Here is a 14,929-nt window from a genome sequence, read left to right as displayed (position 1 = left end):
ATGTAAGGACAATGCAGAAATATTAGTGCATTTAGGTCTTGTAACCCTCGAGCAGGCGTGTCTATGTATGAAGAGCACCAACTACAAATAACATTGTTTTGCACTTTTGTTATTTCAAAACTGTGAATCCGTACCTATTTCATCATTATTGCATCAGGTATCACACTGATAAAGTATGTTGTCATATGTCCAAATGAGCACTAGTAATATAAAATAAACTGTGAGCTAGGCGAGAAAACATTTACAATCAATGTAAGAAAATGACCTAGATTATGAGGTAGCAGAACAATCCCACAATGAGGTAGTTTTCTAGAGCTAATTAGTAATTGAATAGTTGGCTGAAATCTGATGCAAGTGTGCTCTTTAATGCTTTGCTTGGGTCATTAGCATGTTTTAACCCTTGTCTCTGGCAACAAGGTGATATAATGAAAGTCTATTTCATTATTATTTAATTATACAGTGGTTTAGCTCATATTATATAAGTTTATTTCATCATTGTTAAATTAAAATGAGATTAAACTGTGTTTTTACTCATACACATTTACCTTAGTAACATAAAGACAGCCATTCTTTATATGTGTACAAAGTGCACAGTAAGCCTGCTCATGTTATGAAAAGTGGCATGCCCCCTTGACGGTTAACAGTAGCTGACGAGATTCTCTTAGCCTTGCATTGCTCACGTTTTCACCATTTTTTCTGCAAGTTAACATTCTTCTCATGTTGGAAGTGCTTTCCCAAAAAGCATTTCTCCAAAAGACAATACCATAACTCATGATTGCCTCAAAGTGGCTGCAGTACACTATCTCTTATGTGCCTGCAACTGTTACATTGGCTAGGACTGACACATAAAATGATGGGCAGTTTAATTTATTTTTCAGATAGTCTTTGTGTGAGGACCATGATAATTTCTGTCCAACTGTATTCATAAGAATTTAACAAAGTCTGCTTACTTTACTTCCTGACTGCTGTGCATAATCTAAATATCATTTATTTTAGACTGTTTTTCTTAACTTGCATCAGCTGTGTTTTATGCCATTTAGTGGGAATCATATGCCTGGGATTTCTAGAGTGTTTTTGAGGTTTTCAGAAATTTCTTCTGAATTTTTGTTTCCTATCAGTACTGATGTGTCACCAGTAAATAAAAATTGAATAGTAATTTATATTTATAGGCAATCCATATACATAGAAAAGAAAAAAAACTGGGCTTATAACTGAACTTTGTGTTACTGTCTGTGAAATAGTTCTCCACTTCGAGGAGTACTTTCCTTTGCTTGGCATTATGACAACTTTCGCTTTCTCTCTTTCAGATATGGTTTACAGCACTGTAAGACACTATCCATAATTCCATATTTTTTAATTTAGACAACAGTAAAGAGTAGTTCATACACAGAAAATATTCCCACAGCTTTTGTCTGAAGTGGTACTAACTGTACTCACAAGTTCATTGCTGGCATAAATTGCTCTTTTACCTTTTCAGAGGCCACATTGGTTTTTTGAGATTAGATTACATTTTTGACAGAAATTTTGCAATTGAATTGCAACAATCATTTAAAATATTTTACAAAATATGGGAAGAAAGGTCACTGGACAGTAATTTTGTACATCTTTTTTGGAGCCTTTTTTAAACAGAAGTTTCACTCCTGCATACTTCAAAAAGTTTGGAAAATAGTCTTCTTCAAATGACTGATTAATTATTTTGAACAGTGGATATCTTTTGTTCAAACAAATTTTACACTTGCAACTGATCATTGTTCAGTTCATTCTGTGATATTTCAATTGGGCAACTACCAGTCATCCTCAGATATGCCGTCAGTGCTAAATGAAAGACATCCTCCTTACCATGATTTACAGGATGCTATGAGTATTCTGCACTGCACTAGCATCAAAATCAAGTTGACAGGTGGACCACGCTACCTGGCAGCAGTGCCCTCACTTGTGGAACTGCAGAACTCAGCTGTTTTCTCCATTACTACTCACGGCAGCCTGGGCCCACTCTGTTGTCTTTAATTAAAGCAAATCATGGAAATGCTATGGTTACATGCACTGTACAACTGGTAGCTGCTATCACACTTCATCAGATTTTCTGACAGATGTATTTCCATGGATTCTTTAATAATGAAATCCCATAAAGAGGTTGCTGTGTTTAGAATCATTGTTTTATCATATTGCATTGAATGTCCAGCTGAAACACAATGTTCAACAATAGTGGATTTCTTTGGTTGCAAAAGGCGTGTGCAGTATTGATGTTCAATGTAGCATTCTTTCAAGGTGTGTGTAGTCTAACCTATGTAAGCTGTACCACATTGGCAAGGAATTTTGTAAATTCTGGCCTTCTTCAGTAACAAATTGTCCTCCACTGATCCCAGAAGGTCTGCAATCTTAGATGGTGGGCAAAAACCCACTTTCACCTGAAATTAATGGAAGATTCTTAAATGAACTATTGCCCACAAAATAAAGAAAAGCTAAAGATTTTGTCATTGTGTTCTCCTCTTTATTCACTTTCTGGTTTTGATTAATAGTGCTATGCTAATCTGCTGGGAGAACATGCATTTTCCTGAACATCGTCTTTAGGTGAGTGGGCACTTTAGGCAAAGTATCTAGATTTTAAACTGTGTGGACTCTGTGTGTAAGTGTTATAAGAACACTCATAGTTTGCAACAGATGATGGCAGCTCAATGCTTGTAAATAAAAATCAGTATGAGTGGGCTTACAATAAACTGAACGCCCCAGAGAGCCATCATTCTTCTGTCTGACCAAGATATCGAAGAAAAGCAGTCATGGATCGCTCTCTATTTACATATTGAACCGAACATTGTTGTGAATGGGATTCAGATGGTGTAGAAACTCCATTAATTTATCTCCTCCATCCACAAATCCCTCAAATATAGTCATTTAAGGGCAGCTGATTCAAGCACTCTCTCCATGAAATCCTCCACAAAAAGGGTGGTCACCATGGGAGACACAGAGCTGCCCGTGAGATGCTGCCAGTCTGTTCCGTATCTACTTGGTTAAACATAAAATAGGCTGGGGAAAGAGCAAGCTGTAACAAAGCTATGATGTCTGCATGACCTTATTACCAATTAGCGCCACAGAATCTGTTAGAGGGACCTTTACAAAAAGTGATACCACATCAAAGCTAACTAAACATCCAAACAGCTTAGATGGCAGGCCCTCAGTCTTTTGTTAAGATCATCTAAGTTTCAGATGTGATGTGAGCATTTGCCCTCCAATTGTCTCAGAAAAGAAGCAAGATGTTTGGCTAAATCATATCTAGGAACTCCAAGGCTGCTCACTATTGGATGTAAAGGCAGACTTTCCTTATGAATTTTTGAAGAGTTGTACAGTCTTGATGGTACGCAACCATGTGGTCTTAGCCTATTGCTGATCTCTTGAGGTAAGGAGGAGGAATTCAGGAGTGCAAAAATTTTGCATTACACGCATCCTGCAGGCTCATAATTAACCATCCTGTAGATAGAATCACTCAGCAGAGTATGCATTTGATATTATTTGATTTTTTATTTGTCCAGTTTTATCAAACAGCACAAATTGTACAATTGATATTGGACAGGTCAAAGATAAGTTACAACAATACATAGAATTAGAAAAATAGTAGGCAAATTAAAAATAGGTACCTAACAATTAATTTTGTTATATATTCAGAAATTCTCTGACACAATAGAAAAGTCCTTTATATCTACATCTACATCTACATATGCATCCATACTCCACAAGCCACCTGGCGGTGTGTGGTGGAGGGTACTTTGAGTACCTCTATTGGTTCTCCCTTCTATTCCAGTCTCGTATTGTTCGTGGAAAGAAAGATTGTTGGTATGCCTCTGAGTGGGCTTTAGTCTCTCTGATTTTATCCTCATGGTCTCTTCGCAAGATATACATAGGAGGGAGCAATATACTGCTTGACTCCTCAGTGAAGGTATGTTCTTGAAACTTCAACAAAGCCCGTACCGAACTACTGAGCGTCTCTCCTGCGTACCGAACTACTGAGCGTCTCTTCTGCAAAGTCTTCCACTGGAATTTATCTATCATCTCTGTAACATTTTTGCGATTACCAAATGATCCTGTAATGAAGCACACTGCTCTCCATTGGATCTTTATTAGAAATTCCTTTAGTTTAGCTTTAAATATTGGATGAGTAGCATCTTTTATTTCCTCTGGTATCTTATTGTGTAGTATTATACCAATGTTAATTATGCTCCTCTGATAGGTGGTTGTTCTGTAATATTTTTGATGTATATTTGATTTCCCTCTAGTACTAGAGTTGTGTACATTTTTGTTCTGTAGCAGTTTGCCTATTTTCAGGAGGTAGTTCCTAGTGAACAAGATAGTTTCATAAATGAATAAACTTGGACTATTAGATTCAAAAATGGTTCAAATGGCTCTGAGCACTATGGGACTTAACATCTATGGTCATCAGTCCCCTAGAACTTAGAACTACTTAAACCTAACTAACCTAAGGACATCACACAACACCCAGTCATCACGAGGCAGAGAAAATCCCTGACCCCGCTGGGAATCAAACCAGGGAACCTGGGTGTGGGAAGCGAGAATGCTACCGCACAACCACGAGCTGCGGACAGGAACAATAGAACACCAAACTCAGTAAAATGGGATTTACAGGACTCCATCTTTTTAAGGCCACAAATAATTCTTAGGGCTCTTTTTTGCATTCCAAATACCTTTACACTGTGAGCTGAGCATTCCCAGAAAGTGATCCCATATTGGACTAGTGAGTGGAACTGTGCATAATATGCCTGCAGTACTGTTGGTTTGTTTGTTGTAGCCTTTAAACTTCTTAGGCCATAGCACACAGATGCTATACTTTTCTAGACAAGTTATTTATGTGTGTGTCCCACTTTAAGTCTTGCTGGACCCATAGACCCAAAAATTTTGTGTCACTTACATTTTCTAGGGGATCATTTTTTTAATTGTGCTTGAACAGACATTTGATTAGTTGGAGGAATTAAATGAAAATTGACAAACACAGTTTTTTCAGTGTTTATAATGAGTTTGTTTTTTGTGAGCCATTCAGAAAGTCTTTTCATAGAACTTTCTGCTGTGGACTGCAAAATTTCTGGACTGGATCCAGTGAGCAATATGCTGGAGTCATGCTGACAGAATAGTCAGAAACAGAATGATACTTTTCAAGATTTATCGAAAATGTTCGAACTTGACACTGAGAACAAATGTAATAATGTAGAATCAGAACTTATTGAAAAGTTAGGATCTTTTGAAAATGTGTACAATATTAAATATAATTATGTAAGACAGGGAATGAATAGTCTGAAAGAGCATAATGAATTAAGCATAATGAATTAATGCCAATTAATCAATTGAAAATTACAGGTGTCAATACACAGGCAGATAGTGTAGAAAGGAATATCAAAGAGAAAATAGTTAACTACTGCAGCTAGTTTCTAGGAACAATTTGGATAAATTATAGATTGAAAGGTTACTGAGAGAATAACATCTGGGAATGTGTCGCCTATTCCTTCTTCTGAATTTAAGGATACCAGTAAGAGTATGGACGACCTGTGGAGAGAAATTAAGCTTATCCAAGACTAAGTAGAAAAAAAGGTTAACTTCACCTAATGTTGTGTTAACTAGTGGAGTGGTGACTGAATTGCAATGGGGAGCTAATTCAGGATTATCTAGACAGTTCCCTACATTTAAGCCAGACGGAGATGTACATCCGACCAATTTCTTACAAATATTTAACCAAGCTCTGTTAAAAAAAAAAAAAAAAATTAAAAAAAAATTAAAAGAATGGGAAGATACCAAGAAGATCAAATTTGCTGTGGGGTACCTTCTAGTGGAAGCCTCAGAATGGGGAACAGTAAATACTGAGAATTTTTCTGCTTGGGAAGATTTTCAAAAGAAATTTAAAGAGAAGTACCGGTCTGCCAGTGCTCAATAAAAGTTAATATCAGATCTATGGGACCCAAAATATTATAATAATACTTTGGGTACTATAACAAAATATTGCGAATGGCATTAAAAAAAAAGAAAAAAGAAAAAAAAGGAGAAAGAGAGAGTGACAGAAAAGAGGGGAATACAAGGTAAAGGAGGTAAAATTGTATATCCCCCAGGGATGTTGACATTCTGAGTTAACAGGTAGAGTAATGACCATCAGATGCCGAGTTGTTTTCAGTGTTTCTTCCAAAATAGTATTCTTGCACTGAATTCCTTTAAAATCTTAAACTATTCTGTCATCTATACCCCCAAGGACGTTAACATTCTGAGTTAATGGGCGAAGTAATGACAACTGGATCCCAAGTTGTCTTAGGTGTTTCTTCCAAAATAGTTTTCCTGCACTGAATTCCTTTAAAATCTAGAACTATCCTGTAATCTTATTGCTTAGAAAACCAGATACGACTATAAAATAGAGAACAACTTAAGAGAATCACAGAAAAAAGTGATATCTAGACAAAATAAACTAAATAGAGTATTATATTTGTGGAAAATATAATAAGATGTGACTAGCTGAACAATTGTTATACTGTAATGTATAGATTTTCTATTTTGTGTATGTGCGGATGGATATGTGTGTGTGTGTGTGCGAGTGTACACCTGTCCTTTTTTTCCCCTAAGGGAAGTCTTTCCGCTCCCGGGATTGGAATGACTCCTTACCCTCTCCCTTAAAGCCCACATCCTTTCATTTTTCCCTCTCCTTCCCTCTTTCCTGACGAAGCAACTGCCAGTTGCGAAAGCTCGTAATTCTGTGTGTGTGTTTGTGTGTTTTGTTCATGTGCCTGTCTGCCGGCGCTTTCCCGCTTGGTAAGTCTTGGAATCTTTGTTTTTAATGTATTTTATACTTTTTATGAGATGTGATATAGATGGGAGAGTTTGTATAAATTTTGAAACGGGTGGGTGTTGTAGCTAAAAGCATGATTTACAAGAACAGAGAAATCATGATTAACACAAAACACACATCACACCTTTCAAACAACCCTCACAAACAAGTGTGCCTGATTTTTCATCATTTGCCATTTCCATAGGGTTGCTAGGATTTCCTTCAGGGATCTCAAAGGGTGAAGGTGGGACAAGTCCATTCTGTAGGAGACGATTTAACACCAAACCTCCTCCGGCAATCTCACTCAAGTACCTGAGGGGTAGGGATCCTAGGGAAGGGGGGTGGGAAGGGTTTCCTGTCTTTGAGGCTATATTCTTTCTCTTCTTCAATCCAAGCATCTGTATCTATTTTTTCCTTTCTTACTGCTTATTTGAAGACCTGTCTATTTTTTCCCTCTTTTCATATTCTCAAACTTCTATCACTGAAGTCCTTCCTTATTTTTGTAGCTACTAAAAACCTAAATCTTATCTTTAGATAAGAAGGCTGAAGAATCAGACTACACAAACACACATCCATGTATACACAAATATACACTTCTACACAAGTATTAAATCACACAAGAGGAAGCCTGTCACAATGTGAGAACCTCCAGGTGTTGTAGGGAAAATCTGTGTACATATGGAAATATGCGCATATATATAGGAAGCTAAGATGGTTTTACATCAAATATACATAAGTAGAGGTGCACATACATAACGAACAACTATAACGTAGCAATGAGTAATGAATAAATAAGAGAGAGGCATGAGAAAAGAAAGAAAATGAAAGTAGGAGTAGAATTAGTCATGTTGATCATTAAGAAATGTCAGTGTAATAAGTACTCTGAGGAATTCAAGGATAGTGGGGTATAAATAGTATATGCAGACATAGTATCCATTGAAAATACAGAAGTTGATAATTAGAGGAGGACTCTAGGTAGTAAATGATATATTAGAAAAGGAATGCGAAGTTTAAGATAGATTTATATCTTTACCAGAAGATACTTAATTATGGTTTCATAGAAATGTATATTAGAGTAATGAACCGTGAGGCCTACTCAGAAAGGATAAGGAGGGCATACCCAGCATTCATTAAGTATAAAGGGCAGGTGTACCTATGTGAAGATAGGATGATCTGTGGCCTAAAAAATAGAGATGTTTTGTAAGGGGCGTACCTACCAAAATGGAAAGAGGATGTGCTCTCATAAGGTCAACCCACAAGCAAGGAATAGGTGCTGATCCTGCGAGAAGGGGACAGTATCATAACAATAGTCACAAATTTTATAGGTATTATTCTGGGAAGTGTGAATTCTATGAATGACTAGCATTATTATGTTTTGTGAAAATAAATGAGTGTCAAAAGAACACTTTCATTTCGCCCAGAGTTCCTCCAAGCTACAAATAATGAAAACAGTACATACTAGGAAAAAGGTAGCCCAAAAGATAAGAATAGAAAATAGATTAAATATTAATAAAGCTGACTAAACCCATGAGTAAATGGTCATATCTTAATAACAAAGTAAAATAAGAAAAGAGTAGAGAAACAGTAAGCAAAAGATTGTTCAAGAGAGGACAGTGAATTGTTATTGAAAGGAAAGATATGTATATAAACATATGTAAGAAATGTATATTGTTAACATATAAAATGTTATTATGAGTGATATTATTTGCATAATGATTACGTATAAAATATCACATGTTCAATCTGACGGTGGGGGTGGGGATGGGGGGGGGGGGGAATATTCTAATATTCTGGATATGAGTGTGGGATGGTAGAATCCTACCTAGTGTGTGTCATATGTTTGTGTGTGCAGATTTAAAATCAGTCACGGGAAGAAAGTAGACCCGGGAGTCAGATGGCACCCATAAGTACCTGTCGAGCAATCCATAGATGTTTTAGTGAGTGTGTAAGGAAGAACAATGGAATTTATATGCAGCTCTGTGCTTATTGTGTCAATAACTATTGTTATTAAAACAAGACAGTTGAGAAAGTACTCTTGTAGACTTTTGACACAACCTTGTTAGAGGCAAGACTCATTTTATGATTCATATTAAGAAAGGTCATGTTATCCAAGCCAACATTCTTTTAACTGTAACTCAATTTGTTTCTAACATCTGACTGTATGAGAGACTTGCAGGAAGTTACATATTCATGTGGAAAGTGAAATTTGTATTGTGTATAGAGATCAAATACATCATTAGTTGATGAAAAGTAAAGCTTGTATGTTTATTTCATAAGTAGAAAGAACCCAAAAATTCCTGTATCTAGCGGTATTTGACAGAGAAGAAGTCAACACGGTTTCCAGCAGCCAGCTATTCAGTAAAGAAGAGTGGCTGCAAATTCCAAATAAGTTAGTAATGTTAGAAGCAGTACCACACAGAAGAAGCTGTCCATTCATCAACCACAGCTAGAGTCAGCAATGAAGGGCACATCTAACTCACTATACCATGTACCAAAATGAATAAAGCTCTTTGTAATTGTTAACAAAGTTTGCCCGGGGCTTCATGGCCTGTCACCACCACTCACTCATCCACTCACTCATGACCAGCACACTGGAAGTTCACTTTTTTGATGGAACCTGCAGAACACAATGAATGAATGACTCAATGAATGAAGTCCAAAGTGGCAGAGCTTCTGCACATCTTCAAAAGAAAGTGAAATGCATAAATGTTTTGAACAGATGTGTGTAGATGATCACCACTGATTGGTCACATTTTATCAGTACACACATTGCAGATTGAATAGCTTTTATTTTGTGCTGAACCTCATAAACAACATTTTTCAGTTGGCTGCATGAATACTCTGCAGTTAACTGACTGCTGAACCTAAGTTGGTTTGTTTTGATGAAACAAGTCACAGCATACAGACACTGATCAAGGCTGACAAACAGCAGTGCACTAGCACCACAACAAACAGTTCTTTAGTAAGACAATCTTTTTTTTTCCTTTTTGGCAGGCCTTTTAATTATCTGAACCCTTCAAAGAAACTATACGCCAGAGAAACATAAACTGTCCATCTCTGAAGCATCTGCTCTTGTATATTTACTTATTTTTATGAAATTTATCTATTTTAGGATGAATATCTGCAAATATTCCAAATAATTACAAATTAGTCACACAAAATTAGAAAAAAAATTCAATTTACTCCTACAGATTACAATTAGTCCATAATGAGTTTGTAAAACAATGATGATAACCAATAATAAAAAGGACAGGACTATGACTGTAGCTTACTGTATTCACTGCAGGTGGTAGAAGAGATGCAGATATGGCAACACCGACAAGAGAGGATGTCTTCTGTCCTAGTTCTGAAATGGCTACTGCAATGCCAGATAGGACTGCAATTATCATTCCCATCCAGACTGAAGGCAATTCTCCTCTTTAAAAAATAAAAGAAATAAAACTAAAATTGTGAAAAATTATTCATTGCAAATATGCATACATGTGATGGAACATTATGAATTTTCATTCAGTGTTGCAAATATCTGTCATCATTTCAGACAAAAAGTCTTTGGGGGGATTTGTGACCATGTTGGAACAAATGATTATACACTTGTCTTGGTCCCAATTTTTTTAATTTTTTATTTTTAACTTCTCATGAAGCTTTTTGGGTTACTTCATCATCAGATCTGTGACTTGAGAATATCATATTCTTGTTACATATAATTACTCAGTAATCACTTCAGTATCCAAACTGACTTAGGCAGACTGCCACATATATGATGACTGGGTAACCCAAAATGCATCATGATAAATTAAAAATAAAGAAACATAATTTTTTGTGACCAAGAAAAGTGTATAATTATTAGTTCAAATATCTATTCCACTGTAAAAGAAAAGCCATTTACACATCATTGGGCTAAGAAGGAGTAATTAACTGTGCATACACTTCTGATGCAAAGCATATAAAATACCGTTACTTATTAAAAATCACGACAGAAGCATAAAATTACTTCATAAGATCTTTAAAATTTGGAGACACATTTTACTTCCTAAGTCTAGTGATCTGTCTGGATACTGATATCGATTATGCACCATTGATCTGTGTATCTGCTTTAATATTATGTGGGAATGCTGCACACCACCTGGCCTGAGGTCTATGGTTGTGCACAATTTGAGCCAGCTGCCCAGCTAGTATAAGGGTAGCCACAGCCTGCCCTAAATCATTTCTCTGTCAAAGTGTGACTGCATTTTACAGTGATATCAGTGTACATTTCATAATGGACAGTGCATTCATCAAGACTATGCTTCTTTCACTCTTGCAGCTGCCACTTTCATTCTTGGACTTGCCTGCAACATGTTTTCTTCTCATAAATCACTTACCTTGGCTTGCAATGAACATATCTGTTTCCAGGTCTATAATGCCACACTTATTTCATGTGATTGTACAAAATTCTATGTGGCGATAAATGCTGAGTAATTTCTAGAAAAATGCCCTTGAGTTACTTGGAAAATGGACATCCATGTCATTATTTTGAACTTTATAGTGTGCTAGGACAATTTTTTCATGTACTGATTGAACTGCAAGAAGTAAAATTTTGTTTTGAGATGTGTGGATGTAATTCAACAGTTAAATGAATGACAACAGTGTTGAGCTTCCTGAAATCAATTGTAGAAAGCTCAGCAATGTTACAGCTTGAGTCATCTCAAAAATCCATGTAATAGCTATGAGACTGGAGTACCATGAGCATAGGAAAAGAATGCAATCAAATGCCGCCTGGGATGTGGATCTACAAGAACTCAGCTATAATTGTAATTTCATTTGTCTATGTGACAAATACTATGCTGAATCCTTAATTAAAAATTTGATCTATTTATCATCAGTTCAAGATGTTCATTCATGGGTATTATGAAATTCAGAGCTCTCTCTACCATTAGTGCATCTATTTGCTGAAGCTTCTGAAAGTTCACAAGCAGCACAGAAAGCTTTGTCAATGAACTATCTGATTTACAAACTTCCTAGCAAGATAATGATATTTGTGTGAGCAAAAGTGTAGCTGTTTCCCAGGTTGCCTAGAATGTACTGAGAAGCATTCATCCATGGAATTCCCTCACTACCAAGCTATCTGCAGACTTGTTCCAATGCAGGACATATGGTGGAAGTTTTCTGTAGTCAGCCTTGTGGCCCACTACCACGACCACAATGTGATGACCCAAATGAAGACTATTAAATCACTGTGCCATGGTGATTCTATTGCTCCACGGAAATTAATACTGTAATGTCACTCATGTGACGCTAGGTACTTATCTTTCTCAAATAAGCAGATCAATATCCCTTACAATACTTGAGCATTGAAGGACCACAACTAATAACTGAAAAATCGCTCGGTTTGAGGTATGGGTATTGTGAAATTCTGCTTATTGGACAACTAACATATAAGCATATGACTTGTGCTATAGCATTCTTAGTGGTGGCAGGTCCTATAGTTAAAAATGTCCTTGGGTTTGATGCATACACCATATTCAAATTTTATGTTCAATGATGTTTCCAACAACGTATTCCTTTTCCTCTTACACCCAGGTATCTGTATGAGTTGCCGAGTCTAACAGTGATCCATTGATATTATAAACACTCTCTGCACAAAGTTTGCTCTCTGTCTAACTGCGCCTAGGGACTAGAACAGATTTTGAGGCTTACAGCTTCTTCAATATCTGACCAAAACCACTGACCTCAAAGAAGACCTAGATACTTAGAACAGCATACTTATAGTAAACAGCTCACTGACATTATTGTTAGTTATTGTTTAAAAACCAGGAGACAAGTTTTGCTGCATGCTGATCTTAAAATACCAATGAATTCACAAGCAGAAGTAGACTCATGTCCTTTACATGAACGCCCTTTGTGCACCCCATACATAGTCAGCTACCTGAGTAGCAGCCACTGATGTGTAGTTTATACTTGATCCAATAGTTCTCAACCCCTGGGTGCAAGTCCAGGAAGTCACAGCCTAGCTTGTCACAGAACCTTCTGCTTCAGTCATTCCACTCAGAACCAAGGGCCACGATCAGTTCTAGGGTCAATGCTGCAAAATGCATTGCTGAAACTCTATGTGCAAGGCTGGTCTTTTCAACCTTCTCTGCCAGTTACTGGAATGACCCGAGAGTGACCCTGAAGCCCAGATGACAGGCATTATTTGTTGCAATATGCACCAGAATCTGCAGTTGGTTGCACTATGTTCCCTCGATAGCTGCTGGAATAGCCTCTTCAAAATGTCGAATGAGGCCCCCAGGCATACACACTAGTGAACCTGGTGTTCTTTCCTGTCCCTTTCTGCTGATGATTCATAGACCCATACCCTTTTGTGTTTGCCTCTTCCTGACATTGAACGAAACAGGTTTCCTCAAAACAGATGAAGTGAGTTCCACTGGCTCAGTTTCAGTTTCAGTGAGAAGCAGCATCTCAGACTTGTTAGTTAGGGGGATCAGTACAGTACCCTCAGCCCTCCCTGGTCTCCGTCCACCCTGTACAGGATGCCTAGATCTACCCCTGACATATCACTCACAGTCAGTGGACAAGCAAAAACAGATCCTGTGCTTTCTTCAGAGGAAACAGGATTCATGGGAGAGGATAGTACTTGAGGTATCTCTGGTACAGGTATCACAGGTACGCGACCGCAGGAGCTCTTCCAACACATCGGTTTGCAGAAGCTGCCAAACATCTGACAGTAGTCAGGATTATTTCCAGCTGCTTACAAATCTTGACCAGTCCCTCCCATGTCTGAGAACAGTATTCATAGTTGGGCTGCATTTTGCCTGGTGCAATGTATTACAAGTCAGTGAACAAATAACTTTAAATGAAGCCCACTGATTATCCTTCAATCTGTAGAACTAAAAAGTTGCTAATTCTCTATAAGAATTAAACCAAATACACAAAACAAGATTTCTTTCAGGACAACACAAAAACTTGTGGTAAAAACTAATAGTTTCCTAAATCATTTTGAGGTTAATTATAGTTGCTAGCAAACTCGAAAACAGAGTTAATTTATAATAAATGCAGATAATTTATAGGGCTACTCTTGCTTAAGGGAAAACATGATGTAACAAAGTATGTTAGTTAGAAAATATGCTATGGCAACTAAATCAAAAAGCCAATTTGTGACAAACAGCTCATAGATTATGCAAAGCACAATGGTAGCTTTCAAAAGTTCTCAAAAACCCATGTTTATTTGCATTGATATGCAATGAAGTTCAGGAGTAATGTGTTTTTTGACAGAACTGTGAACCACAAATGCTGATTTGCTACAAAATAAATTACATATCCAAAACACTCATACCAGTAACTTATGAAAATATAGTTTCATAAGTGTCAAAAAATTCTCTTGTCGTCAACAACCTTTTCATGTCGTATCAAAGCAGCAGATTACCATTTGTGTTAGCAAGTACCTGTACAATACTCCAAGCACATTCAGAACAGCTGATAAATGGTACTGCAAAGTGAGCACATTACTTAGATGATATTACTGTTACACACAAAACAACTGCTCAATATCTGTGTTATTTGCAACTTAAGGCTGAGACATTTTCACAACATTAAATGTTTGGGTCTCAGAAGCTGCTCCCCTTCTCCCCCTTCTCCCACCCAAACCTACTGTGACACATGTAGGGTATGTCTTGAGCAAGGAATATCTCAAACCAAAGATGAAGTACAATGAAGCAATTGAGAAGTTGCCGATACCAATGAACTTAAAGATTAGCAAGTGTTCCTGCACAGAATCAATTATCACACTTGCTTTATACCTCAAGTGGTTGCAGTCTCTCAGTATTTGAACTTCTTATGCTGAATTAGTACAATATTTGAGTATCCCTATATCTGTTGACAGGCATTTTGGCAACTAAAAAACAAACTAAAACCAGCTCCCTGTCTAAAACTGTGGCATTCACCTGTGTCCCTGGTCTTAGCAACACACAACTTTGATAATGGAATGCACATCATCTTAACACATAAATTTCCAGATGATTCTCAGAAGCCTTTGGCTTTTGCATCAATAAGGTTATCATGAACACAACAATGCTATTCTGAAAATATAAAGAAGTTGCCAACTATTATCATTTTGTGCAAATTCTTTGGTTTTATGATATATGA

The 14,929-nt window shown here is 36.9% G+C and overlaps 1 protein-coding gene across 3 annotated transcripts in view; it reads right to left on the bottom strand.

Moving 5' to 3' along the window:
• The window catches only part of LOC126354448 (uncharacterized), a 184,170-nt gene that overhangs the window by 35,680 nt on the left and 133,561 nt on the right, over window positions 1-14,929 (bottom strand). For all 3 annotated transcript variants that reach the window (XM_050004137.1, XM_050004138.1, XM_050004139.1), the window contains one exon: window positions 10,081-10,225. In XM_050004137.1, the coding sequence (XP_049860094.1) occupies window positions 10,081-10,225 (145 nt within the window). The remainder of the gene's footprint in view (window positions 1-10,080; window positions 10,226-14,929) is intronic.

Source organism: Schistocerca gregaria, chromosome 3 (genome assembly GCF_023897955.1).
Source record: "Schistocerca gregaria isolate iqSchGreg1 chromosome 3, iqSchGreg1.2, whole genome shotgun sequence".
Classification (NCBI taxonomy): domain Eukaryota; kingdom Metazoa; phylum Arthropoda; class Insecta; order Orthoptera; family Acrididae; genus Schistocerca; species Schistocerca gregaria.
This window is presented reverse-complemented; position numbering and strand designations above follow the sequence as displayed.